The sequence below is a fragment of the Heterodontus francisci genome, chromosome 1 (assembly GCF_036365525.1).
Source record: "Heterodontus francisci isolate sHetFra1 chromosome 1, sHetFra1.hap1, whole genome shotgun sequence".
NCBI classification, from domain to species: Eukaryota; Metazoa; Chordata; class Chondrichthyes; order Heterodontiformes; family Heterodontidae; genus Heterodontus; species Heterodontus francisci.
Window position 1 is genome coordinate 195,794,909 of NC_090371.1, and position 25,473 is coordinate 195,820,381.

The following is a 25,473-nucleotide window of genomic DNA, read 5'->3' on the forward strand; positions in this document are numbered from 1 at the left end:
CCTGAGTACAGTGTGGATGGACTGAGTGTGGGGAAGGATGTGTGTGGATGGACTGAGTGTGGGGAAGGATGTGTGTGGATGGAGTGAGTGAGGGGAGGGATGTGTGTGGATGGAATGAGTGAGGGGAGGGATGTGTGTGGATGAAATGAGTGATGGGTGGGATGTGTACAGATGCAGTGAGTGTGGGAAGGGATCTGTGTGAATGGAGTGAGTACAGAAATGTGTGCAGATGGAGTGAGTGTGAGGAAATGTGCAGATGGAGTGAGTGCAGGGAGAGATGGATGCGGATGGAGTGAGAGTAGGAAAGTCTGCAGATGGAACGAGTGCAAGGATGGAGGGCTGTGTGGGGTTAGAGTGAGTGTGGAGTGGAGTGAGGATGGGGCTGGAGGGAGTGTGGGGAGGAGGGAGCATGAGGATGGAGTGAGTGAAGGAATGGGGTAAGTGTGGGGATGGAACGAGTATGGGGATGGAGGGAGGGTGAGGATGGTGAGGCTGAGGATGGGGAGGCTGAGAATAGATAGAGGGTAAGGATGGAGGGAGTAAGAGGATGGAGTGATGGTGAGGATGGAGGAGTGTAAGGATGTAGTGAGGGTGAGGATGGAATGATAGAATGGAGTGAGTTGTGGGGATGGTGTGAGGATGGAGTGATGTGCAGGTGAGGAAGGAGGGTGTCAGAATGGAGGGAGGGTGAGGATGGAGTGAGGGTGAGGATGGAGTCAGGGTAGTGATAGAGTGAGTGTGAGGATAGAGAGAGTATGGGGATGGAGGGAGGATGGGGATGGAGTGAGGGTGAGGTTGGAGGGAGTGTATGGATGGATTGAGGGAGGGAATGGAGTGAATGTGAGGATGAAGGGAGGGTGAGGATGAAGGAGATGATGGAGTGAGGGTGAGGATGGAGGGACGGTGAGGGAGGAGAGAGGGTAAGGATGGAGTGAAGGTGAGGATGGGGGAAAGTTGAGGATAAAGGGAGTGTAGGAATGGTAGGAGTGTGGAGATGGAGTGAGGGTGCGGATGGAGGGATGGGAATGGAGTGAGTGTGAGGATGGAGGGAGGGTGAGAATGTAATGAGGGTGAGGATGGAGCGATGGGAATGGAATACGTGTGAGGATGGAGGGAGGGTGAGGATGGAGGGAATATGGGGATGGATGAAGGCTGAGGATGGAGTAAGGGTGACGATGGAGCGAGGGTGAAGATAGAGTAAGTGAAGATGGAGTGCGTGTGAGGATGGAGGGAGGGTGAGGATAGAGGGAATATGAGGATGAATGGAGGATGCTGATGGATGGAGGATGAGGATGGAATGAGGGTGAAGATGGAGTGAGGGTGAGGACAGAGTAAGTGTGAGGATGGAGGGAGTGTGTGGATGGAGGGAGGGTGAGGATGGAGGGAATATGGGGATGGATGGAGGATGAAGATGGAATGAGGGCGAAGATGGAATGAGGGTGAGGATAGAGTAAGTGTGAGGATAGAGGGAGTGTGGAAATGGAGTGCGGCTGGAGATGGAGTGAGTGTGAGGTTGTAGGGAGGGTGACAATGGAGGGAGGTTGAGGATGGAGTGAGGGTGAGAATAGAGTAAATGAGGATGGAGGGGGTGCGGAGCGTGGTGTTGGAGGGAGGGTGAGGATGGAGTGATGGTGAGGATGGGATGCTGGTGAGCTTGGAGTGTGGGTGAGGATGGAGGGAGGGTAGGGTTGGAGGGAGTGTGTAGATGGATTGACGGTGGGAATGGAGTGAGGGCGAGGACAGAGGAAGTGTCAGAATGGTGTGAGGGTAGGATAGAGGGAGGGTGAGCATGGAGGAAGGGTGAGGATGGATGGTGGGTGACAGAGGGAGGGTAGGGATGGAGGGTGTGTGGGGATGGTGTGAGGGTGAAGTTGGAGTGAGTGTGTAGATGGATTGAGGGGGGAATGGAGTGAAGGTGTGAATGGAGTAAGGGTGAGGGAGTGTTGGAATGGAGGGAGGGTGTGGATGGAGGGATGGGAATGGAGTGAGTGTGAGGATGGAGGGAAGGTGAGGAAGGAGTGAAGGAGAGGATGGACTGAGGGTGAGGATGAAATAAGTTTGAGGATGGAGCGTATGTGAGGATGTAGTGTGAAAATAGAGGGAGGGTGAGGAAAGAGGGGATGTGAGGATGGAGGAAGAGTGAAGGAGAGAGGATAAGGATGGAATGAGGGTCAGGATGGAGATGGGGGATAAAGGGAGTGTGGGAATGGCAGGAGTGAAGGGATGGCGTGAGGGTGGGGATGGAATGAGGATGAGGATAATGGGACGGAGAGAATGTGGAGATGGAATGAGGATGATGATGGAGGGATGGGAATAGTGTGAGGATGGAGGGTGGGTGAGGATGGAGGATGAGGATGGAGTGAGGGTGAAGATGGCATGAGGGCGAGGAGAGAATAAGCGTGAGGATGCAGGGTGGGTGAGGATGGAGGGAGTGATGTTAAGCATGAAAGAAGGGTGAGGCTGGAGGGAGGGTAGGGATGGAGGGAGTGGGAGAATGAAGTGAGTGTGGAAATGAAGTGAATGTGAGGATGGTGGGAGTGTGGGGATGGAGTGAGGGTGATGATCAAGTGAGGTTGAGGATGGAGGGAGAGTGATGATGGAGTGAGTGTGAGGAGGGGGAGGGTGAGCTTAGAGAAAAGGTAAGATGGAGGGAGGTTGAGGATGGAGAGATTTTGGAGATGGAGTGAGTGAGATGACCGAGGGAGGGGGAGGGTGGATGGAACATGGGGATGGATGGAGGATGAGTATGGAGTGTGACAATGGAGGGAGTGTGATAATGGAAGGAGTGTGGAGATGGAGTGTGGATGGGAATGCAATGAGTGTGAGGATGGAGTGAGAGTGAGGGTGGAGTGAGCGTGAAGAAGGAGTGAGGGTGAGGATTGAGTAAGTGTGAGGATGCAGGGAGGGTGAGGTTGGGGAGGGTAAGGATAGAGAGAAGGTAAGGACGGAGGGAGGGTGAGGGTGGAGGGATTGTGGAGATGGAGTGAGTGAGATGATCGAGGGAGTGTCAGGATGCAGTGAGGGTGAGCATGGAAGGAGAGTGAGGATGGAGTCGGGCGAGGATGTAGTGAAGGTGAGGATGGTGTGACGGTGAGGGAGTGAGGGTGAGGCTGGAGGGTGGGGATGGAGGGGGGACGGATGGAGGGAGGGTGAGCATGGACAGTTGCGGGGAAGGAGGGTGGGTGAGGATGGAGGGAAAGTAAGAATGGAAGGAGGGTGAGATGGAGTGATGAGGGAATGTAAGGATGGAGGGACGATGAGGATGGAGGGATGGGGAGGGTGTGGATGGAGGGATGCAGGGATGGAGGGAGGGTGAGGATGGTGGGTAGGATGGATGGAGGGTGAGGATGGTGGGTAGGATGGAGAAATGGAGAGAGGGTGAGGCTGGAGGGTAGGATGGAGGGAGGGCAAGGCTGGAGGGATGGTGAGATGGAGGGTGAGGATGGAGGGAGAGTGAGGATGGAGGGAGAGTGAGGATGGAGGGTGAGGATGGGTGGCGGGTGAAGATGGAGGGTGGGTGAAGATGGAGGGAGGATGAGGATGGAGGGAAGGTGAGGATGGAGGGGTGAGGAGGGAGGGTGAGGATGATGGAGAGAGGGTGAGGATGGAGGGTGGGGATGGAGGAACTGAGGGAGACGATGGATGGAGGGAGGGTGAGGATGGAGGGTGGGGATGGAGGAACTGAGGGAGGGAGAGGATGGATGGAAAGAGGGTGAGGATGGAGGGATTGAGGGAGGGAGAGGATGGATGGAGGGAGGGAGGGTGGGGATGGATGGAGGGTGGGGATGGAGGAACTGAGGGAGGGAGAGGATGGATGGAGGGAGGGTGAGGATGGAGGGATTGAGGGAGGGAGAGGATGGAGGGAGGGAGGGAGAGTGAGGATGGAGGGAGGGTGAGGATGGAGGGATGGTAAGGATGGAAGGAGGGTGAGATGGAGTGGAGGGAATGTAAGGATGGAGGGACGATGAGGATGGAGGGATGGGGAGGGTGTGGATGGAGGGATGCAGGGATGGAGGGAGGGTGAGGATGGTGGGTAGGATGGAGGGAGGGTGAGGATGGTGGGTAGGATGGAGAAATGGAGAGAGGGTGAGGCTGGAGGGTGGGATGGAGGGAGGGCGAGGCTGGAGGGAGAGATGGAGGGTGAGGATGGAGGGAAGGAGGATGGAGGGAAGGAGGATGGAGGGAAGGAGGATGGAGGGAGGGTGAGGATGGGTGGCGGGTGAAGATGGAGGGAGGATGAGGATGGAGGGAAGGTGAGGAGGGAGGGTGAGGATGAAGATGGAGGGAGGGTGAGGATGGAGGGTGGGGATGGAGGAACTGAGGGAGGGAGAGGATGGATGGAGGGAGGGTGAGGATAGAGGGTGGGGATTGGGGAACTGAGGGAGGGAGAGGATGGATGGAGGGAGGGTGAGGATGGAGGAACTGAGGGAGGGAGAGGATGGATGGAGAGAGGTTGAAAATTGAGGGAGGGAGGAACTGAGGGAGGGAGAGGATGGATGGAGGGATGCGGAGATGTTTTCTATGACGCTGCTGCGCACTCGGTCCTGCGCAGCCGCAATTTGGTCGAGAGAGAGTCGGAGGGCGAGGGCGGTGAGGACAGGAGCCGGCAGCCGAGAATCAGCAGCATTTTGCATCGGGAATCAGGAGCAGGGATCATTTCCCCGAGAATTTGTCGACAGGCGGCTGTGTTGCGGTGACGATGGCTTCAGGCGACGCTGACTTAATGGAGGGCAGCAGCGGCTTCAGCAGCGACTCGGAGGCCGAGAGCCTGGGCTCGGATGCACCAGGAGAGGAAGAGGAGGAGGTGGAGGTCGAGGAGGAGGAGGAGGCCTTCTCCGAGCTGTCGGAGGATGAGGAACCGATATCGGGGATGGAGGAGTCGGGCCCAGAGCCGGGGCCTGGGGTGGATTTGGAGCTGCCGCCTGGTAAGCGCTGGCCGCTTTGTGAAAGAATGAGATTTTCAGCACTGCGGGGAGGGAGGCTGCGGCGAGGGGAAGGTGTTTTATTTGATATTAAAATTGATTTTTCTTATTTCCTGGGGCAGATCTGCAGAAGCAGTTGAAATTTCTTAATGACATGTCGAACATTGTGCTCAGCAAACTTTCCAAGGCCGAGTGAGTAAACGTTTTCATTACGTGTTTATTAATTATCCCGGGGTGAATTAATCCTGTTGTCCAGTTGATTTTGTAAAACAGGGATATTTGCGAGAACAAGTAGTAAGATTATTCCAATTAAATAAACTCTCAAAATGGTATTTCTCCAAAATAAAAAAAAAACTCGCATATCCGGTGCTGAAATCTTCAGTCGAGGTGAAGTTACTCCTTGGGGTTGTTGGCAGTGAGGTCGCGCTGGCGGCCACATGTTTGGTTATCTGCTTTGTTAAAAAGGCTGCGATTGCTGACAACGCAACCACTAGGTGGTGCAGTACTTGCACATGGGCAGATGCAGGCTCATCAACTGGAATGTTAGTGTACACCAGGATTAAAAATGGCGCTGCTCAATTTATCACAGGAAAAGCTTATGGCTAGATCATTCTAGCAACAAAGTGACTCCTGACAACGCAGCGGCCCGCTGACGTCATCGGAGTGCGCCAAGCTGCACACATGCGCTGCTCCACCTTGCCAGGACTAAGTGGCGCATGTGTGGGATGACGGCACTGCGCAGCGCCAGTGTCGTCGTGTATTTGCGCCTGGTCCGTCTTCGCGCATGTGTGATAAAGAGTCATCAGATATCCAGCCCCCCCACTCAGCTGAAGGAAGCAGATGAATGGGAGACTGAGGCTGGAGCTCGATCCCCGTCACTTGCTCCCGCCCCACTAGCTGCTGTCCCCCTCGGTAACCCGCTTCCTCCAGCTGAGTGGGGGGCTGGATATCTGATGACTCTTTATCAAGCGTGCGCGAAGACGGACCAGGCGCAGATACACGACGGCACCGAAAGGTGCCTTTACTCTGTGGTCATTAATTAATCCAGTCACATTACACAACACGAAGTATAATATAACCTGCTGTCTGCTTGGTTCCAGAACATGCTGCACCAAGAAACTATCTTGAAAGGTTTTAAGGTTATACCCCCTTGTTTTGTCCCTTCCCACCAGAGGAAATAATTTCCCTCTTGTTTACCCTGTCAAATCATTTAATCATCTTAAACACCTCAATTACATCGCCCCATAATCAAGAGTTAAGGGAATTCATGCCTAGTCTATGCAATCTGTTCTCATAACCTTTTAACCTGTTTTCATTCTGGTGAATCTGTGCTGCACCCTTTCCAAGGCCAGTGTATCCTTCCTGAGGTGACACGGCCAGAATTGAAAGCGGTACTCTAAATGGGAGTCTAACAAGAGCTTTGTATAATTGTAACTTAACATTTACCCATTTGTGTCCCAGCCCTCCTGAGATACAGACCAATATGCCATTAACATTTTTTTGTACCTTTAGCTTTTAGTGTTTTCTATACTTAGAACCCATAATCTTTCTGTTGCTCGATAGTTCCTAGCTTCTGGTCATTCAGAAAATACTCTGATCTCTCTTTCTGAGGTCCAAAGAGAATGATCTCACATTTTAACTTCATCAGCCACACTTTTGCCATTCACAATGTCCCATTTCAACTTTCTGCTCCCAACTACATCTACACAGATTCCTGGGGGACACCACTAGTTGCATCTTGTCAGTTTGAATACATGCACATTATCCCTAATCCCTATCTCCTAACCATGTCAATAAGTTGCCTCCAATTTCATGCAGTCTAATTTTTACTAACCGTCTATTTTGTGGAACCTTATTGAATGCCGTCTGGAAGTCCATATAAATACTGTCCATGCATGCTTCCTTCTCTGCCACATTGGTTACCACCACAAAAAATTCCACCAGGTTGGTTTGGTATGACTTTATCTTAATAATTTTATGTTGGCTCTGACTTCAAACTTGTCCAAGCGCTCAGTCACTCTGTTCCTGGAGTTCACTAGATTTAAGTTATTTTACTTTGTTTGTAAAACTATTCATTGACTTTTCTTACAGGCGGACCAGCTTGCTACATGACTCAGTGGAGTCTGAATTCTTTGTGATCGATGGGGATTCATTAATGATTGAGCATGTACTAGACAGCACCTTTTGTGAGGGGCAGAATTTGCACTTTTTCTATTTGGTGGAACGATTTTTATTTGACATCACTCAAAAAGGAGCAAAATATGTAATTGTATTCTTCAAGGTATGTAACAATGATTCTTCACCAAGAGGGGAAAATTGCCATGTATTCAGCAAAAATTCATGTTTGTTAATATTTACTGAAATAAATTTCATTAGTATTCCTCCTTTATTGGGGGAAATTTTACATTGCTTTGTAATAGCTGTGATTAGATTAGATTGTATTGTAAAAACATACCACGGTGGTGCAAAGAACTATGTGAAGGCCAGTTGAATCTTGAGATCCTTCCAATTCAAGAAAGAGCTTGCATTTTTATAGCACCTCTCATAACTTTAAGACATCCCAAGCACTTCACTAAAAGTACTTTCTGAGCTACAGTCACTGTTGCCATGTAGGGAAATGCAGCAGCTCATTTGTGCACAGTCAGAACTCACAATCAGTCTGTTTTAGTGGTGATAGTCAGGATGCCAGGTAAACTTCCCTGCTCTTGAAATAGTACCATGGGATTGTTACATCCACCTGAGTGATTTAACATCTCATCAAACAACAGCACCTCCAGTAGTGCAATAATCCTTCAATACTACACTGAAATGTCAATTTGGATTATATGCTGAGTCATGGCTGAAACTATTGTAAAGCAAGTCAAGTTTACTCTTGTTAATTGATTTAATTGATTGCAACGAAGACCAATGAATCTGCAGTTGACTTTGTTTTTCCGCATTTTGGATATAGACACCAGTTTATTAGTGCTCCCTAGTGTCCTGTGACTCAATGATAGGGTGAACTGTGAGGCACAAACTTCTCAACACTCTGGAATAAACAATCGTCTGTCTCATGGTTGGGGGAAGGTAGGGGAAGACTTACTTGTTGGAGCCCTTTTAGCCTGTTTAGGACATCTATCATTATTATTGTAGTCCTTTTGTTTTACTTGGCTGAACTCCATTTGAGAAGGACGCGTTGCTCGGGTCTCCCTTGTGGATAGTGCTAAGCAGTGTTTACCATTTTCTTTTCATTCTCTAGCCTTTTATTTATGGTTCTCACCTTTTCACTGTCGAGGCCTGCTCGGGTCACAAACAAAAAACCCGACCCGAACCCGACAGAACCACATTGGGCCCGACCCGACCACCAGAATGTTCACTTTACCTACCTTCCCATTCCAAATCTGCAGGAAGCTGCAGCATGAGCGTGAAGATGTCATAGAGACGCTCACTACGCAGACTCAGAGTTTCCCTCCTTGACGTCCCAGACTCCCAGCTCAGGTAGCCGTTGCAACTTTTGACACTTGCCAGCAGAGCAAAATGCAATACTTACTGTGTGTGCCCGACCCGATCCTGAAAACCGGACCCAGAAGAGCGACCAAACCCGACACATCATCGGATTCGGGTCGGGTAGCAGGCCTTTTTTTCACTGCCTTCTTACTATTCTAGTACTCTGAATCTTTGCAATATTGTTTAGCCTCTACTACTATGTTTTTCCCCCCCAGAACTATCTGCCCTATTCGTTCACCCTATTAACATGTTTCTGCATTTGCTTAGATTAATCCTAGTGTTTCTCTCCATCTTTCATCCTGCAAGTTTTGTGGAGTTCGCCTTCCCTCTTCATTTCACTTTTCATTTGTTAATCTGTTTAAAGTCCCATTTGTTTAGTCTGAGTATGATGTTTTGTTTTAGAAATGTATTAATCCTGTGTACTCTGCATTATTCCCTTAAAGGTGCTTCATTTGTCCTTTACTGAAGTGCCATTGAGATTCTGATCTCATTCCATTTGCTTTAGTGGTTCTGTCATTTCCTTGAATTTATTAGTTTTTAATGTTGTATGTTTGACTCTCGGTCTTGAGGTATTTCTGATTTCCAGATCACATAGAACAGTACAGCACAGTACAGGCCCTTCGGCCCACGATGTTGTGCTGAACCTTTAACCTACTCTAGGATCAAACTACCTACATACCCTTCATACTACTATCATCCATGTACCCATCCAAGAGTCGCTTAAATGTCCCTAATGTATCTGCTTCTACTACCACCGCTGGCAGTGCATTCCACGCACCCACCACTCTCTGTGTAAAGAACCTACCTCTGACATCTCCCCGAAACCTTCCTCCAATCACCTTAAAATTATGCCCCCTGGTGATAGCCCTTTCCGCCCTGGAAAAAAGTCTCTGGCTATCCACTCTATCTATGCCTCTCATCATCTTGTACCGCTCTATCAAGTCACCTCTCATCCTTCTTCGCTCCAATGAGAAAAGCCCTAGCTCCCTCAATCTTTCTTCATGAGACATGCCCTCCAGTCCAGGCAGCATCCTGGTAAATCTCCTCTGCACTCTCTCTAAAGCTTCCACATCCACATGTTACACTCAGTTGCCTTTTGTAGTCATTTCCTATGATTGATATGACGATTTTTTATAGGTTGGCTGAGTCACGAACATAGTTTATGTGATTTAAGTCTCCCATTTTATGGATTTATGGCTACAGTTTTCTGCATGGCAATTTGGTCAATCTCAGCAATGTTGCTAGGATGGCTTTGAGCACAGATGATAATGCTATTGCACAGGGAGGATGGAAGAAAAATAGAATATTTTATTCCAGGCCAGGGAGCAGAATGTCCATTCTCCTTGGATGTGGAAGCTGGCTGGTCAGCCATCTTTCCCGGCCCTGATGGTTCAGGTAGACATGAAGGACTCCTGGAACCACTTGAAGCAGGGCGTTTTAGTGTTTGGACCAAAATTCCTCCTTCAGCCAACAACACATACATGTTAAATGTGATTTATATCTACTTTTTCTAATTGGTAATGATTTGTTGTGCATAAAATTCTTTCTCTTTCCTCAAATTTATGATGGGGAAAACAACTGAAAACTATTTTCTGTCCGAAATACCTGAGGTCTTCCACCAATGTTTTGCTGAGACTGCCCACCCCCATTGATTGCACTAGGTTTCTGCAATTTGCTGGAATTTCCGATTTGCCTTTGCGAATGGAACATCCATCTACTCATGCTGTTGGGGTTGGTGACTCGTTACTGTGAGGGTGCCCACTATCCGGGGTCCATTCATGGTCTGTGTATCTGTAGAGGCTGTGTGCGGGATTTTCTGGAAGCATGGGACAGTTGATGGCCGCAAATACGTCTGCAGTGTCGCTTGCACCTGCTTGTCTCCTGCAAGTTAGGCACCTCCCACTGACCCCGCAAATTATGGGCTCAGCACTGCAGGAAAGCAGTAAGTGCAGTGCCAGCATAGACATCAATGTGGTGGCATAAGGACTTTCAGCTCCTGTAAATGTGCTTATTTAAGGGTATACCGACAATCTACAAATGGTTGCTCGTGCTATCAAAGCTGTTGTATAAATGTTTTAGGGGTTTGTTTCTCAGTTCTTAATGAAACAAATGAAGTTTCCAGTGTGAAATACTCCAAATTGAATTTTATCAAGCTGTGCTAGACTGCTTTGAGGAAGAATACTTCTAACCTGTGCAGAACAAACTTTGAAAGGTTGGGTTGGCTGGCAACTTTAAAACTTAAATATTAAATTGTTTCAACATTAGCAAAAAGTTGCTGATTTTTTTCAGCTCACCGACAAAATGATATTAACATCTGGAGTTCTACACTTTTTTTTTCCCTGGCTAGCTAGTGATGTAAGATAGGCAAGTGTCATTTGGGTGTCTGAAAGAACTTGCATTTAAATAGTATATTCCACAACCTCAGGGTGTCAGTGTTTTAATTCCAATTAAGTACCTTTTGAAGTGCAGTCACTATTATAAGAAAAGTAGCTAATTGGTGCAGAGCAATGAAATAATTATCAGGTAATCTGTTTGTGATGTTTGTTGCCTGAAGGATGAATATTGACCAGGATGAGAACTGCTCTTCCTCAAATATTACTGTGGCATTTTTTGTCTCCATCTGAGAGAGCCTCTGTTTAGTGCCTCACCTGACGTTGTAGTCCTGCACTGAAGAGGTTAGCCGAGATGATGTGCTCATGTCTCTTGAGTGGGACTTGAACTCCAAACCACCTGACTCAAAGGTGAGAGTGCCACCTCTGAGTCAAGGCTGACACTCTAAATAGATCCTAGTCTCAAAGTCGTACCGCAGATTATGTGCCCGCATTCTGTGTTTTCTATGTTTAGAGTCAGAGTTATACAGCACAGAAACAGGCCCTTCAACCCATCGTGTCTGTGCCTGCCATCAAGCACTTATCTATTCTAATCCCGTTTTCCAGAACTTGGCCTGCAGCCTTGTAGGCTATGGCGTTTCAAGTGTTCATCTAAATACTTCTTAAATGTTGAGGGTTCCTGCCTCTAAAACTCCTTCAGGCAGTGTGTTCCAGATTCCAACCAGCCTCTGGGTGAAAACATTTTTCCTCAAATTCCCTCTAAACCTCCTGCCCCTTAACTTAAATCTATAGCCCCTGGGTTATTGACACTTCCGCTAAGGGAATGTTTCTTCCTGTCTACGCTATCTATGCCCCTCATAATTTTGTATACCTCTATCAGGTCTCCCCTCAGCCTTCTCTGCCTATCCAGTCTCTCTTCATAGCTGAAATGCTCCAGCCCAGGCAACATCCTGGTGAATCTCCTCTGCACCCTCTCCAGTGCAATCATATCCTTCCTATAGTGTGGCGACCAGAATTGTACACAGTACTTCAACTGTGGCCTAACTAGCGTTTTATACAGCTCGATCATAACCTCCCTGCTCTTATATTCTGTGCCTTGGCTAATAAAGGCAAGTATCCCATATGCCTTCCTAATCACCTTATCTGTCTGTGCTGCTGCCTTCCGTGATCTATGGAAAAGTACACCAAGGTCCCTCTGACCCTCTGTACTTCCTAGGGTCCTACCACCCATTGTATATTCCCTTGCCTTGTTAGTCCTCCCAAAATGCATCACCTCACTCTTCTCAGGATTAAATTCCATTTGCCACTACTCTGCCCATCTTACCAGCCCATCTATATTGTCCTGTAATCTAAGGCTTTCCTTCTCACTATTTACGACACCACCAATTTTTGTGTCATCTGTGAACTTACTGATCATACCTCCTATGTTCACGTCTAAATCATTAATGTACGCCACAAACTGCAAGGGTCCCAGCACCAATCCCTGTGGTACACCACTGGTCACAGGCTTCCATCGCAAAAACAACACTCGACCATTACCCTCTGCCTCCTGCCACTAAGCCAATTTTGGATCCACTTTGCCAAATTGCCCTGGATCCCATGGGCTCTTACCTTCTTAACCAATCTCCCATTCGGGACCTTAACAAAAGTCTTACCGAAGTCCATGTAGACTACATCAACTGCTTTACCCTCATCTACACACCTCCTCGAAAGACTCAGTCAAGTTTATAAGACTGTTTAGTGATAGTACAGTGAAGGGTGTACATAACAATCTGTGCCAGAAAAACGGAAACACAAATGCTTAAGTTTTATTTATGTGCATCCAGCTTTCCTGAAAGTTATTTATCTAGTGCTTCGTTAAACAATTTAAGCCAAACATCACAACATATAGAAGTAACAAAGGATTGGCCACTTGTATCTCCACTATTGATGAAGAAAAATTGGCAGAAAGACCAATACACTACTAAAAGCAGAATATCTGGTCATTTATCTCATTGCTATTTGTAAGACCTTGCTATGTCAAATTAACTGCCTACATGACAATAGCGGTTACACTTTAAAATTATTTAATTAACTGCAAGAGATGCCCTGAGGAGGTGAAAGGTGCTAAATAAATGCAAGTTCTTTGGTTCTTTCTTACACTATGTGGTGGCTGTGGGAAAAACTGGTGTCAGCGAAAGGAAAGCAATCTTCAGCTTCTGTGTAATGTGAAAAATTTCATAGACCAGGGACAATGGTCTTTAATTTGGAAAATGTACAGTCAGTAATTTTTGCAAAGGCCATGATTTATATCCAAACTGTAGCAAAGATGTACCTTTAAACCTAGCCCTTTTTTTTGTTTGCAGGATGCTGAGTGTATGTGGGCTAGGAGCTCCTACCATCTTTCTTTGCGAACTGCATTAATTCTTCATCTAAAGAACAACACAGATGTTCCAGTGTACACTGAATTCGCCAATTGCTTTTCTTCAAAATGGCAAGAATTTGTACAGGAAAAGTACCCCTATTTCATAATGATCAGTGATAAAGCAGTCACGTTAGCTGGCAGTAAGGGCATGTCCAGCTACCTGTTGAAGATCTTCATTTTTCACACACTGGGCAGTGAAATAAATGTTGCGATGACCTCTGGCATGCATTCCGATGTTCGCAGGGTTTACGGATACTACGTTAACAGTAAAACTGTTTCTACAAAATACAAAAAGGTGATAAATTCACTTTGTAAACTCTTGGCAATCTAGACTGCTCTTATTTTGTGCAAGGAGCTAATGGCTTTCTTTGCCACTTCGATCAAGACCATCTGATCATTTGCCTCTGCCACCTCCCCTCTTTCCCTAGTACATTAGTCCAAAGTTCCTCTCCTGTTTTGCTCCTGCCCCACCTCTCTAGCCCTGAACTTGCATCTTTCTTTAGTTTCTCTCCAAGCTCATCTTGTCCATGAGACCCATCTCCTGCTCCCCATATACCCACTAAATTGTTGACCACCCAACTTCCTTTCCTGGCTCCCATGTTAGCTGTCACTGTTAACAATTCTCCCTCCTCAGTTGTTGACCACCTCCCCTTCAAATCTGCCTCACCCTTCAAAAACGAACAACTCATAATCCCCTCTGTTCTTGCAAACTACTGGCCCATCTTCAACCTCCCTTTCCTCTTGAAAGTCCTTGAACGTTTTTTTATATCAGTTCTTAGGATGTGAGCATCGCTGGCTAGGCCAGCATTTATTGTCCATCCCTAGCTGCCCTTGTCACCTCCCAAATCCGAGCCCATCTTTCCCAGAACTCCATGTTTGAATCTCTCCAACCAGGTTTCCACCTTTGCTGCAGTACGAAAACAGCTCTTATCAAAGTCTCAAATGACATGCTGTATGAATGTAAGAAAAGGTAAGCTATCCCTCCTCGGCCTCTCTGCAGTCTTTGACACGGTTGACCACACCTTCCTCCTCCAACACCTCTACTCCCTCATCCCCAGCTGGATGGGACTGCACTTGCCTGGTCTTGTTCCTAGCCAGAGAATCTCCTGCAATAACTTCTTCCCACGCCCACCCCACCCTGCTCCCTCCCTACTATGTTTCATCTACATGCTGCCGCTCTTCCATCATCTGAAAACACATGGGCGGCCCATTGTTTAGCACAGCAGCCTCACAGCTCCAGCGACCCGGGTTCCATTCTGGGTACTGCCTGTGCGGAGTTTGCAAGTTCTCACCTGTGACCGCGTGGGATTTTGCCGGGTGTTCCAGTTTCCTCCCACAGCCAAAGACTTGCAGGTTGATGGGTAAATTGGCCATTGTAAATTGTCCTTAGTATATTTAGGTGGTAGGAGAATTGTGGGGATGTGGTAGGAATGTGGGATTAATGTAGGATTAGTATATAAATGGGTGGTTGATGGTCGGCACAGACACGGTGGGCCGAACGGCCTGTTTCAGTGCTGTATCTCTAAATAAATAAACAGCATCAGTTACCACAAGTTGCCAATGACACCCTGCTCTACCTCACCACCTAGCTTGACCACTTCTCTTGAACATCCCCTGATTTTAGTTGCTCCACCATTGGTGGCCATACCTTCAGCTGCCTAAGCCCTAACCTCTGGAATTCCCTCCAAACACCCCTTCACCTTTCTATCTCTCTTTCCTTTAAGGTGCTCTTTAAAACCTATCCCTTTGACCAAGCCTTTGAACATCTGCTCTAATGTCTCCTTATGTAGTTCCGTGTCAAATCTTGTTTTATAACACTCCTGCGAAACACCTTGTGATGGTCTATTATGTTAAAGGCGCTGTTGATGCAATACTTTACCTTTAAAAATGTTATTACTATTATTTATGATGTCATATTTCATCAATTTAAAATGATTTTAACAAAGTAAAATTGCTTAATCCTCTTCTTGCATTTTTAGAGCCAAAAAGTTATGGAATCTGCTCAGCGGGCTATTGTGTCATTTTTGTCTCAAAATCACACCAGTAAGCTGTTTCTTGGAGTTGACCAAAATAGCAAGTGCATCTCAGATGAGGTAGTGACTAATTTCTAAATTTTTGACAGTTGTTTGGTGGAAACTATTGCAAAGTAAAATAAATGAACAATTACAGGGTCCTGTAATGAAACCTGTAGCATCGATCCAAAATACAAAATAGATGGTTTCGTAGCAACATGTTTAATTTGTAAGCATCTAAGTTTCTGACTTTCTGCATTGTCAGGTGCAGCAGGAATTTGCTCAGCTACAGTGTTTGTGGCCAGATGGGTCAGATATAAGAAGGTCTGTCTGTGTAGTTTCTTGTTCAGTGGCTCTCAAGTGTTACATGCGCATGCTGAAAAATGGAGAAAACTATAAAGGAACTGAAACTACTAGCAGTGAGGTAAGTTATCCCTTTAGACTATTGGAGTGTACATTATATACTTCTATTTCTTTCAGTCATTGCAATAGATTACAATTTGCTTGTCTATACCTTTAGTCTCGAGTAGTGCCTGGATTTCTTTTGTAGCATGTGTTCTTGGATCCTCAAAGGGTGAAAGCATGGGCAGGTCAAAAGTTCGTTAAATGAATAAGAATGATGTATTATGCACAAACAATGAAAGAAATGAGTCAGTAAAGTTGAAAAATATTGATGTCGCTCTCCTTCTGTATGAATGATAACAACTCTTTTCTCGACAACCATCCAGGACCTTGACTTGAATGTCACATTTAATCTTTGCTGAGGGAATTAAGTGGGAATATGGTTGGAAAAGTTGGGATAAAAATGGGAATCCTAACAAATCTCACCTGCCAGTAATTTCAGTTATTTCAAAAGTTTATACTTGTCCACTGTTGAGATGATAAACTCAGTAGGCTGAAGAATAAAAACTGCAACCAAAGCCATGTAGATTATTAATGATTTGACAAGGCCTGCTCACTCTGTCACAAAGTCCTCCCTTGTCCAGCATCGGAGTAATGTGGCCAGACAGTTAATCATCCACACAGTAGTAGGCAGGGATGAAGCAACAACTCTTCTTATCATCTTTAAGATCAAAAAAATGTCCCATGGTGTTTCAGATGTGTGAGGAAAATGGATGTCCGACTCAAAAGAGGGAGATTGAGAGGGATGGTTTAAACCTCCGCCAAAGAGGTGGATTTGGAGGAAGTTTGTCCAGCAGGAAAGAGATGCAAGAATTTAGTGGAGGAGTTGGTGAGTGCCAGTTGACTAAAGAGACAGCTTCCAATGATGAAGCAAAGAAAAGGGGTGGATGTGACAAGGGCACATCAGTGGAATAGAGAGATCAGGGTGGAGGTTGGTACAGGGTTGAGTTTTTGGAGGTATGGGAGATGGTGACCATGGAAGGACAAGAATTTTAAATCCAAGGAACTGGGGGTCCAGGAGCCAGAGTTGGGCATTGAGCATGATGGTTGTTGGGAGGCGGTGGTTGTAAACGGAAAGTGGGATTTGGTATAGGACATGAGTTGTAGAGTTTTGTATGAGCTAGAATTCATGGATGATGGAAGCCCTCCAGGAGATTCTTGGAGTATATGGAGTCTGGAGAGGACAGAGTCTGCTGAGAATTTCAGCGACTGATGGTTTGAGGTAGCAGTGGAGGTGGGTTATGTTAAGTGGAGAGTTGAGCTTGAAAACAGAAATTTGTAAAATGTCCCTCAATCTGTCTAGCATCTGAAAACCTGGGTTAATTGAAGGTTGCAGGATGGAGCCATTTTTAAGGTGGATAATGTGATCAAGTAAGCTGCTAATTGACTGGTACTGCAAGATTAGTTGCTGAACTGGAATTGTTTAAACTTTAACTGAAGGTCAACCAGCTATCTGCTGTAGGCTGTTATTGAGTAGTTAATGGGCTGATAAGAGCTTGAGCAGTTTGTGAGGACTAGAAGGTTCACAGGATGAGCTATTACCACATTGGACTTGAATTTTGGTACAGAAATATAGGTAGGAACAAATGGCAACTGATGTGCAATGACAGTTTGGACAGCAGCTGGAGTCGTTTCACTGAGGTGTCTTCAAGTCCTCATTTTGCCTTGTCTACTACATTTAAAAAAAAAATGCAGCTAGAGTATGAAAATGATGCTGGGAAGTTATGCTATCCCATCATGTTCTTGTGACCATTATAGGAAATTGATCACTTTCTGATTATAGCATTAGCTAGCATCCTTTCCTCAGCCATCCTGTTTCAGCTCCGATCATTCTGTCTTCTTAAATGTTAGTATTCCTGTTGGAGCAAGATGCCTTAAGGAAGAACTGTATACAAGTTGTCATCTGAGTCACTTCATTCGGATGCTTCCTTTTTACTGCATTAATTGACATTTGTTCAGCCACCTATAATTTATACAAGATCTGGGACTAGTTTTCCTTTCTGTTCAGTTTCTCATTCTGTGTCAGTTATTAGTTCAAATCTAGTTGCATACTTAATAAGTTAGCATTTATCTAAATTTATTACTGTGACTTACTGCCATTTTTAAAAAAAGCAGTAGTTTGGGAAGGAAGTGCAACAGTGGGGTGTTTCTATCTGTAGAGGAGAACAATATTCCTGGGCCTCTGATTCACTAGATCACCTGAGCACAGCGAATATTAGAAAATCAGGCACAAACCTGTAAAAGAACCAGTTGAGTTTTTCCTTCTGTACTACGTCCACTTCTTTCCATACTTGGGTCCAGCGATCACTATTTTTTGCAAATACCTAATTAAATTGTTTTATTCTTCCTGCCAATTTTCTTCCCCGAAGATGTTGACTCAACCTATATGTAAGCTTTGACCACTGAATGTTGAGAGGCCATTCAACCACAGAGAGATGACAGCCTCTTCTGACCTGTCAACTCTGTTGCACATCAGGAGCAGAAAGACTGGTTGATTTCTTTCCTCTTTGTTAACCCAGAAATGCTGAGTCTAATAGTAGTGTTTCTTACTGTTGATTCAGCTGAGTAAAATTTACACATATGGAAGTTGCTGTTTCTGTCAGAGGAATACTTCAAACTTATTGCTTATACAGTCTACTATAATGCAGAATTTACCCTTTAATTTGAACCCAATGATCAGAATTCTAATGGTGCTTATCTATTTTTGAAATTTTTTGTGTCTTTTCCTTATATTGGCTCTAACTTCAGTTGCAAAGATGATTATTGAACCTAACTATCAGGCCAATGTTGGAATCTGATGGCATACTCTCTGGTTCTATGATTCATTGTTCAGTAGAAATTGTTGACTGGCCACTGGTATGGAAATGGCGAACTATTCTAGTGATGTGCTCTAATTTTAGTAGAAAACACCTCACATACACTTGTGTATATTTACTTAACAAACATTTACCAGCACTTAGCAACCAAGGGAGTAAAGTGCTCACAATGATCGCAAAACATTCATTTTTTGTCTTGCCATTTTAGCAGCAAATGTACAAAAGGGTTAATGTGCACATGTGTACGCTGTGCAAATAAATATTGCAATCTCCTGTTTACCAATATTGATTTTTCTTATTTACCAATCGGAAATGCAGTTAGTCACTTGTAGCTAATGTATTGGACAACACTGATCTAGACAAAGGTGATTTCTCATTTCCACGGATTAGTTTTGGTGGTGTTCTTGTGATCAATGTTTACAATCTGGTATTAGATTTTTTTTCCTTCCACAAGGAATGGCATACTGTACGTGTACTTGGATTAAGTCACACTTGTTGCATAAAATGTTGCTGAAAGATTGTTAGGACCTTGGTTATGATGCAAAACTCACTCACTCACTCACTTATGTACCAGAACTTAAAAAAATAATTAAGATCCTATAAGGAGTCCTATGAGTACAATACATGCAGATGGAAATGGTGACTCATGCATTGCACAGGACTGTTTTCATATTATAAATGTTTTAACCCTTACTGTGATTAGTATTGGATAATTTCAAATATTTGATTATATATGATTTGAAAGTAATCTGCTTTACTTTATTACATCTATATATAAATTTTGCATGCTGTCACACATGTTAAGCATAGATTGCTGTAAAGTCCAATATATGTTGTAAATGGAGTTGCAGATTGTGCACACAACCATCTCTTGATGGTACTTTCATCTACTACTCCATTCAGGGTGTTAATTTCTATGAACGTATGTTTTGTTCACTGATATCCTTGTACACAACTATGTACTCATGGTCTTGTAGCTTTGTTCTCACCATAATAGTTGCTGCTCAGCACGAACATTTTGTAGCTGCCATTATTTATATATAACTGGAATAAATAATTTTCAAACTCATACTATGCATGTAACTGTGTTTAATGTGTGCTGATTATTTTATGTTTGCACTTTGAATGTCACAGGCAAAGGATGAAAGCTTAACATTTCAAGAGGCAGCAGACATATGTCGAATATATTGTGCACACGTGGCCTTAATACTTCACTTACCATTGACCAAACGAGCCCAGAAGAAAGTTAATCTAAAATGGGTGAAACCAGCTTTAGATTTTCTACAGTTGGTGAGCACAAAGACATATTTAATAGATTTCAAAATTAGAAAATTATAGTAATAGTGGCATAGTTCTTGGTTGGCAGTTAAGTGCTTTGAGACCTCTTGTATTTGTGAAAGGTGGCATACAAATGTAAGTTTTTTTTCTACTGTCAGTATGAATTAGCCAAACCTTGTTTAACAATGGTCTATTTCCACTAAATTCTGTTTAAAAGATATAAGTTGACCCTATTTCAAATCGAAGCTGAATACTTTATGGCAATTGTCTATTGGCAGCAGATTCAAAATATGCACATTGATGGTAATTAAAGCCGTAGCTAAATGCTGTGTTTCACAATTGTGTACTAGGTCCAGATTCAGTTCCAGATGTATGCATTGACCTTGCATGTTTAAGCAAAACCCTACTTGCATCAAATTGCCAGTGTAAAATGTAAATGCTGGTACAAATCTATGCACTGGTCCTATCATGAATCTTAAGCCAAGCTCAGTTTATTAACAATTGTGCATTTGCACCAGATTCAGTTTAAAATGTTCACATTAGCCATATAAAGGTGGCTTCTGCCTGTTCTTGCCTGTCTAAGGTCCAAGATATTTTGAGATGTGGGCTTCATTTACATCCTTTGACAAGCTGCAGCCATTGGTTGGGGGATGGGTGCAGGGAAATCAACCTGCTTCCATTCTGAGCTATGTGGCAGGACCCCTGGTTATCTTGACCCTACCAAAAAATGTAGAAGTTTGCAGTGCTATTTTGTGATTGCCTTTAACTAATTTTGAAAAGGGATCTCCAACAGACCTTTAGCCCCTTATTAACATATATTCATAGGACCTTAATGCCTGATTTAAGCACCTGCCGGGCATATTTTTTTTTAAAAAGCACCGTGAATTTAGCAGTGGCGCCAACACTTGTACAGATTGGGTATAAACAGTCCCATTCCTAAATTGGTATACTTTGTGCCCATTTTATGCCAGAAAAACAGGAGCAACGCTTACAAATTTCTACCTCAATTTTTTGTGAACAGTACCACAGAGTCTTATTTGCATACTGTTGATGCCTGTAGTACCGTGTTCTAATTTAAAATGAGAAGGTAACCAAAATTGAGGACAAGGTGGTATTTCACCTGCAGGATCTAGGTTTAAATCCAGTCTAGTCTAATGGGTGAAAGTTGTCTCAGTCTGCTGGCTATAAGGGTCCTTTGTTTAGGAGAGTCAACCAGTTTCTCCTGAAAGCTGCCCCTAATTTAACAGTCTTCTTCAGAGATAATAAAATATCTGGTGAGCAATGGAAAAGTGTCATACTGATGCAGTGGGGTTGCTCTTTTGAGATTGGAGTTGTGTGGAGTAGAATAAAAGAAGGTTTAATGTGTATAGCTAGTGCTTGAAATGGTAAGTTCCATTTCCCAGAAGATGATCTTGGAAGAAAAATATTCACACTAAATTGGGAAACAATTGAGATATAAAACTTAATCCACATTTCTAAAAATTAATTTACAGCTGAAAATGAATGAACATTTTATTCTAAAGAACCTTGATGTCACAAAGAATTGGAGAAGTGATATGGCGCATTTATGTGACTTGAACGATAAACTACTTTTAACCAGAGTGGCTGTTTGCAGTAGAATAACAGATCACACAGGTAACATTTTTAAAAGGCAAATTACTATTTCACTTTCTTAACTTAGTTATTTTGGAAGTTTGGATTTTTTTTTAGTCTTTGGTGTTAGTAAGTACTGCTGGCAGGCTCCATAATTTATTTAATAAAAGCAAAATACTGCAGATGCTGGAAATCTGAAATAAAAACAAATGCTGGAAATACTCAGCAGGTCTGGCAGCATCGGTGGAGAGAGAAGCAGAGTTAACGTTTCAGGTCAGTGACCCTTCCTCAGGACCATAATTTGTCCATAACTTATTTTCTGTGCCTGAACTAGAACTCCATTATAACTTATCTCTTTCCTCCATTTTCCCTCTGAAGTTCCTGTTCCTTGTGCACTTATCCAGCCAGCAGAATGGGCCAAAAACACATTTCTAGACAGTTGCAAGATGTTTAAAAGCAGGGAAGTGGTCTTGCTGTCATTTTTGCCTTCCCTCTTTGTGTGGTAGCTCCTCATCTCATCTCTCTGTAGCCTATGCTGGCATGACTCAAGCTCTTGTCTCAACTGTTAAAGTGCCTTATGGTGTAAAATAACTTTTGCCATTTTAAGATTATAAAACCTGGGTAAGGAAAGCTCATCTAACCCATCAAGACAGATTCATCTACAGACCATTTACAATATATTCTGTCTAATATTCTGAGTCAGCTGTGTATAAATATCTTTGAGGATCAAGGAGCAATCAGGCAGAGCAATAGAATATTCTGTCCTCTGCAGCTGACATCCCACTCACCCCTGATAGCCAAATGGCATAGAAATATTATACTTGAATTTCTTTTTTGGAAAAGTGCTATAGGGCAAAATAATAAAATAATACTGTAAATGCTCGCTTAAATAGAATAGGATCACAGAAAGCGTACGGCACAGAAAGAGGTCACTTGGTCCATTGTGTCTGTGGTAATGGCAACCATTGTGTCATGCTGCTAACCAAATTACCCATTGGCATGCCCTCAATAATAGGATTTCTCTTCTGCACACTGAAGTAAAGCATTAATGTATTATTGTACCACCAAGTTAGACTTATTTTATCTTGCTGAATATTATCTGTTTTTATTAAACAGATTCCAGTTTTCAGTTGGGAGAGGAAATTGAAAAAGAATACAAGCAAATGTGGGACACTGTGTCCAGCTTAACCTCTGGCTGTGACATTGGAAATGCATTTCCTCTGCAAACTACTGCAAAAATAATGGTGCAAAAGGATGCCAGTCTGCTGGAAGAAGGTAATTGAAGTCTGAACTGACTTTTGTAGTATATATTCTGGTAGGCTTGATCCCAATAAAGATGTTTTGTGCTGAAAAATATTTCAAACAGAAAATTGCATTTTATTAAACCTTTACAGTGGGGAAAAATGCAACATTGACATTTAATCAGGAAAGAAGAGATCAGGAGGGATCACCAAAGGCTTGATTCATGAACTGGGCTTTAAGGAGGTTCTTTAAAAGTGGAGACGTTTTGTGAGAGAGCTTCTAATGTAGGACTGAGGCAGCTAAGGGCTCAGCCAAGAATGATGGGTTGGGGCTGGTGCAAATGGGTAGAAGATTGGAGTCTCAGAACTCTAGGGGGTATAGGGCTGGAAGAGATGGCAGATTTGGAGTTTAATAAGGCCAAGGATGGATTCATAGATGAGAACAAAAGTTTTGAATGTGTTAGATGGATGTGAAACCATGTAGGTCAGTTTAGGTTGGGGTGAATGAGATTTGATGCAGGACAGGATACATGTACCAGGATTTTGGATAAGTTGGAGAGTGGAGGATGTAAGGCCATCAAGGAGACCAATAAAGTAGTTCTTTTCAATTGCTTACTCAGTTTCCTTTTTAAATGATATATTCTTTGCTTTGATCGCTACTTTGTGGGAAAGCATTTTATGTTCTAATGGTGGGGCAGCGGCAGGCAAGTCTTGCTTTCCTCTCCCATTTATTCCTCCTCTATCAGAACTCTTTCATTAGCAGTTTTCCGCCTGTGGAAATAATCGTTCACTAGTCACCCTCTCAAAAACTTCGATAATTTAAAACACCTTTTATTAGATCTCATTAATTTTCTCTATTCCTGTGAAAATAGCACCAATTCGTCAAGCCTTTCTTTGTATTAAATGTTTATTCTCTGTATTCTAATTAATCTTCGCTGTATCCTTTCCATTAATTTAATTTTGTATAATAGGGTGCTTAGAACTACATGCAATACTTTCAACTAATATCTTGTCGAACATGAACATCACTTTTATATTCAGTACTCCTATACATAAAAAACTTAATGTCATTTACCATTTTTATGGATTGAGTGCACTGTATGGAGGTGAATTTCCATGGGGGTATCTCTACTTATCTACTTGTAATTTCAGCAGATGATCAAATAAATCTTACCCTTTAAGGAATGCTTTATTTCACTAATTGTTGACTGCCAAGTTTCCTTACATTACCACAGCAACTGCACATCAAAAGTACTTCATTGGTTGTGAAGTGCTTTCAGTGTCCTGAGCTCTGAAAGGCACTTTATAAATTCAAGGTTTTTTTTTGTCCTTTTGTTCTTTTTCACACTGGGAAGCGGGTGCTAGGTTTCACAATCGTATGAGGGTGGACTTAGGTTGAGGCAGGACTGAGATGGTGGTAGTGAGGTCTTCAGGGCATTTGAAGTGGAGGGTTACTGGATGTGATAGTACTGGGAGGAGGGTTGCAAGGTGCAAGGAGAAGGACTGTATTCACCAAGGAGAAGGACTTGGTGGATGATGAGCCTAGGGTAGATAGTCTCAGTCATCTCATTATCAAAAAGGAGGAGATGTTGGGTGTCTTGCAAAGCATTAAGGTAGATAAGTCCCCAGGGCATGATGGGATCTACCCCAGAATACTGAGGGAGGCAAGGGAAGAAATTGCTGGGGCCTTGACAGAAATCTTTGCATCCTCATTGGCTACAGGTGAGGTCCCAGAGGACTGGAGAAAAGCCAATGTTCTTTTGTTTAAGAAGGGTGGCAAGGATAATCCAGGAAATTATAGGCCAGTGAGCCTTACGTCAGTGGTAGGGAAATTATTAGAGAGGATTCTTCGGGACAGGATTTACTCCCATTTGGAAACAAATTGACTTATTAGCGAGAGGCAGCATGGTTTTGTGAAGGGGAGGTAGTGTCTCACTAATTTGATTGAGTTTTTTGAGGAAGTGACGAAGATGATTGATGAAGGAAGGGCAGTGGATGTTATCTATATGGACTTCAGTAAAGCCTTTGACAAGGTCCCTCATGGCAGACTGATACAAAAGGTGAAGTCACATGGGATCAGAGGTGAGCTGGCAAGATGGATACAGAACTGGCTCGGTCATAGAAGACAGAGGGTAGCAGTGGAAGGGTGCTTTTCTGAATGGAGGGATGTGACTAGTGGTGTTCCGCAGGGATCAGTGCTGGGACCTTTGCTGTTTGTAGTATATATAAATGATTTGGAGGAAAATGTAGCTGGTCTGATTAGTAAGTTTGCAGACGACACGAAGGTTGGTGGAGTTGCGGATAGTGATGAGGATTGTCAGAGGATACAGCAGGATATAGATCGGTTGGAGACTTGGGCGGAGAAATGGCAGATGGCGTTTAATCCGGACAATTCTGGGCAGTGTAGGCAGGTGCGTTGGCGAGGCAGTGCGGGCGGAGGTAAAAGAGTTCTCCTCGCTGGAATAGCTAAAATTTCGTTGATATTTGGCAAATCGTCAGGGTGGGGGAAAGAACGTCTCAACAGGCAAACCTAGAGAGAACATGGAGCGATCACCATTTAGCAGAGGGCAATGGACCTCTCAATCCCTGCGGATTACTGCCAAAGAGCTGTCTATAGTTAATAAAAGGGGAACGGCAGCCCTCGGGGAACATTTTTCAGAAGGCAGCAGAGGAAACGAGCAGTGAACGAAGAAAAGGGAACACTGAAAATCTTCCCCTAACCCTAAGGAAGGGGACACTGAGCGTCTTGAAAAAGAGGTGGGAAGTTCCAGGAAATTCCGCAGCACAACCAGTGCCTCAAATGTGAGGTAATGCATTTTGGAAGGTCTAATGCAGGTGGGAAGTATACAGTAAATGGCAGAACCCTTAGGAGTATTGACAGGCAGAGAGATCTGGGTGTACAGGTCCACAGGTCACTGAAAGTGGCAACGCAGGTGGATAAGGTAGTCAAGAAGGCATACGGCATGCTTGCCTTCATCGGTCGGGGCAT

At 44.1% G+C, this 25,473-nt stretch overlaps 1 protein-coding gene across 1 annotated transcript in view; it reads left to right on the forward strand.

The window, feature by feature from the left end:
• The first annotated feature begins 4,542 nt into the window (after window positions 1–4,542).
• Window positions 4,543–25,473, forward strand: part of LOC137374170 (probable ATP-dependent RNA helicase DDX60) — a 102,808-nt gene continuing 81,877 nt past the window's right edge. Inside the window, exons 1-9 of the mRNA XM_068039960.1 lie at window positions 4,543–4,925; window positions 5,045–5,114; window positions 7,014–7,203; window positions 13,084–13,437; window positions 15,122–15,235; window positions 15,420–15,578; window positions 19,507–19,662; window positions 21,144–21,285; window positions 22,360–22,518. Coding sequence (XP_067896061.1) covers window positions 4,700–4,925; window positions 5,045–5,114; window positions 7,014–7,203; window positions 13,084–13,437; window positions 15,122–15,235; window positions 15,420–15,578; window positions 19,507–19,662; window positions 21,144–21,285; window positions 22,360–22,518 — 1,570 coding nt within the window. The 5' untranslated portion in view covers window positions 4,543–4,699. The remainder of the gene's footprint in view (window positions 4,926–5,044; window positions 5,115–7,013; window positions 7,204–13,083; window positions 13,438–15,121; window positions 15,236–15,419; window positions 15,579–19,506; window positions 19,663–21,143; window positions 21,286–22,359; window positions 22,519–25,473) is intronic.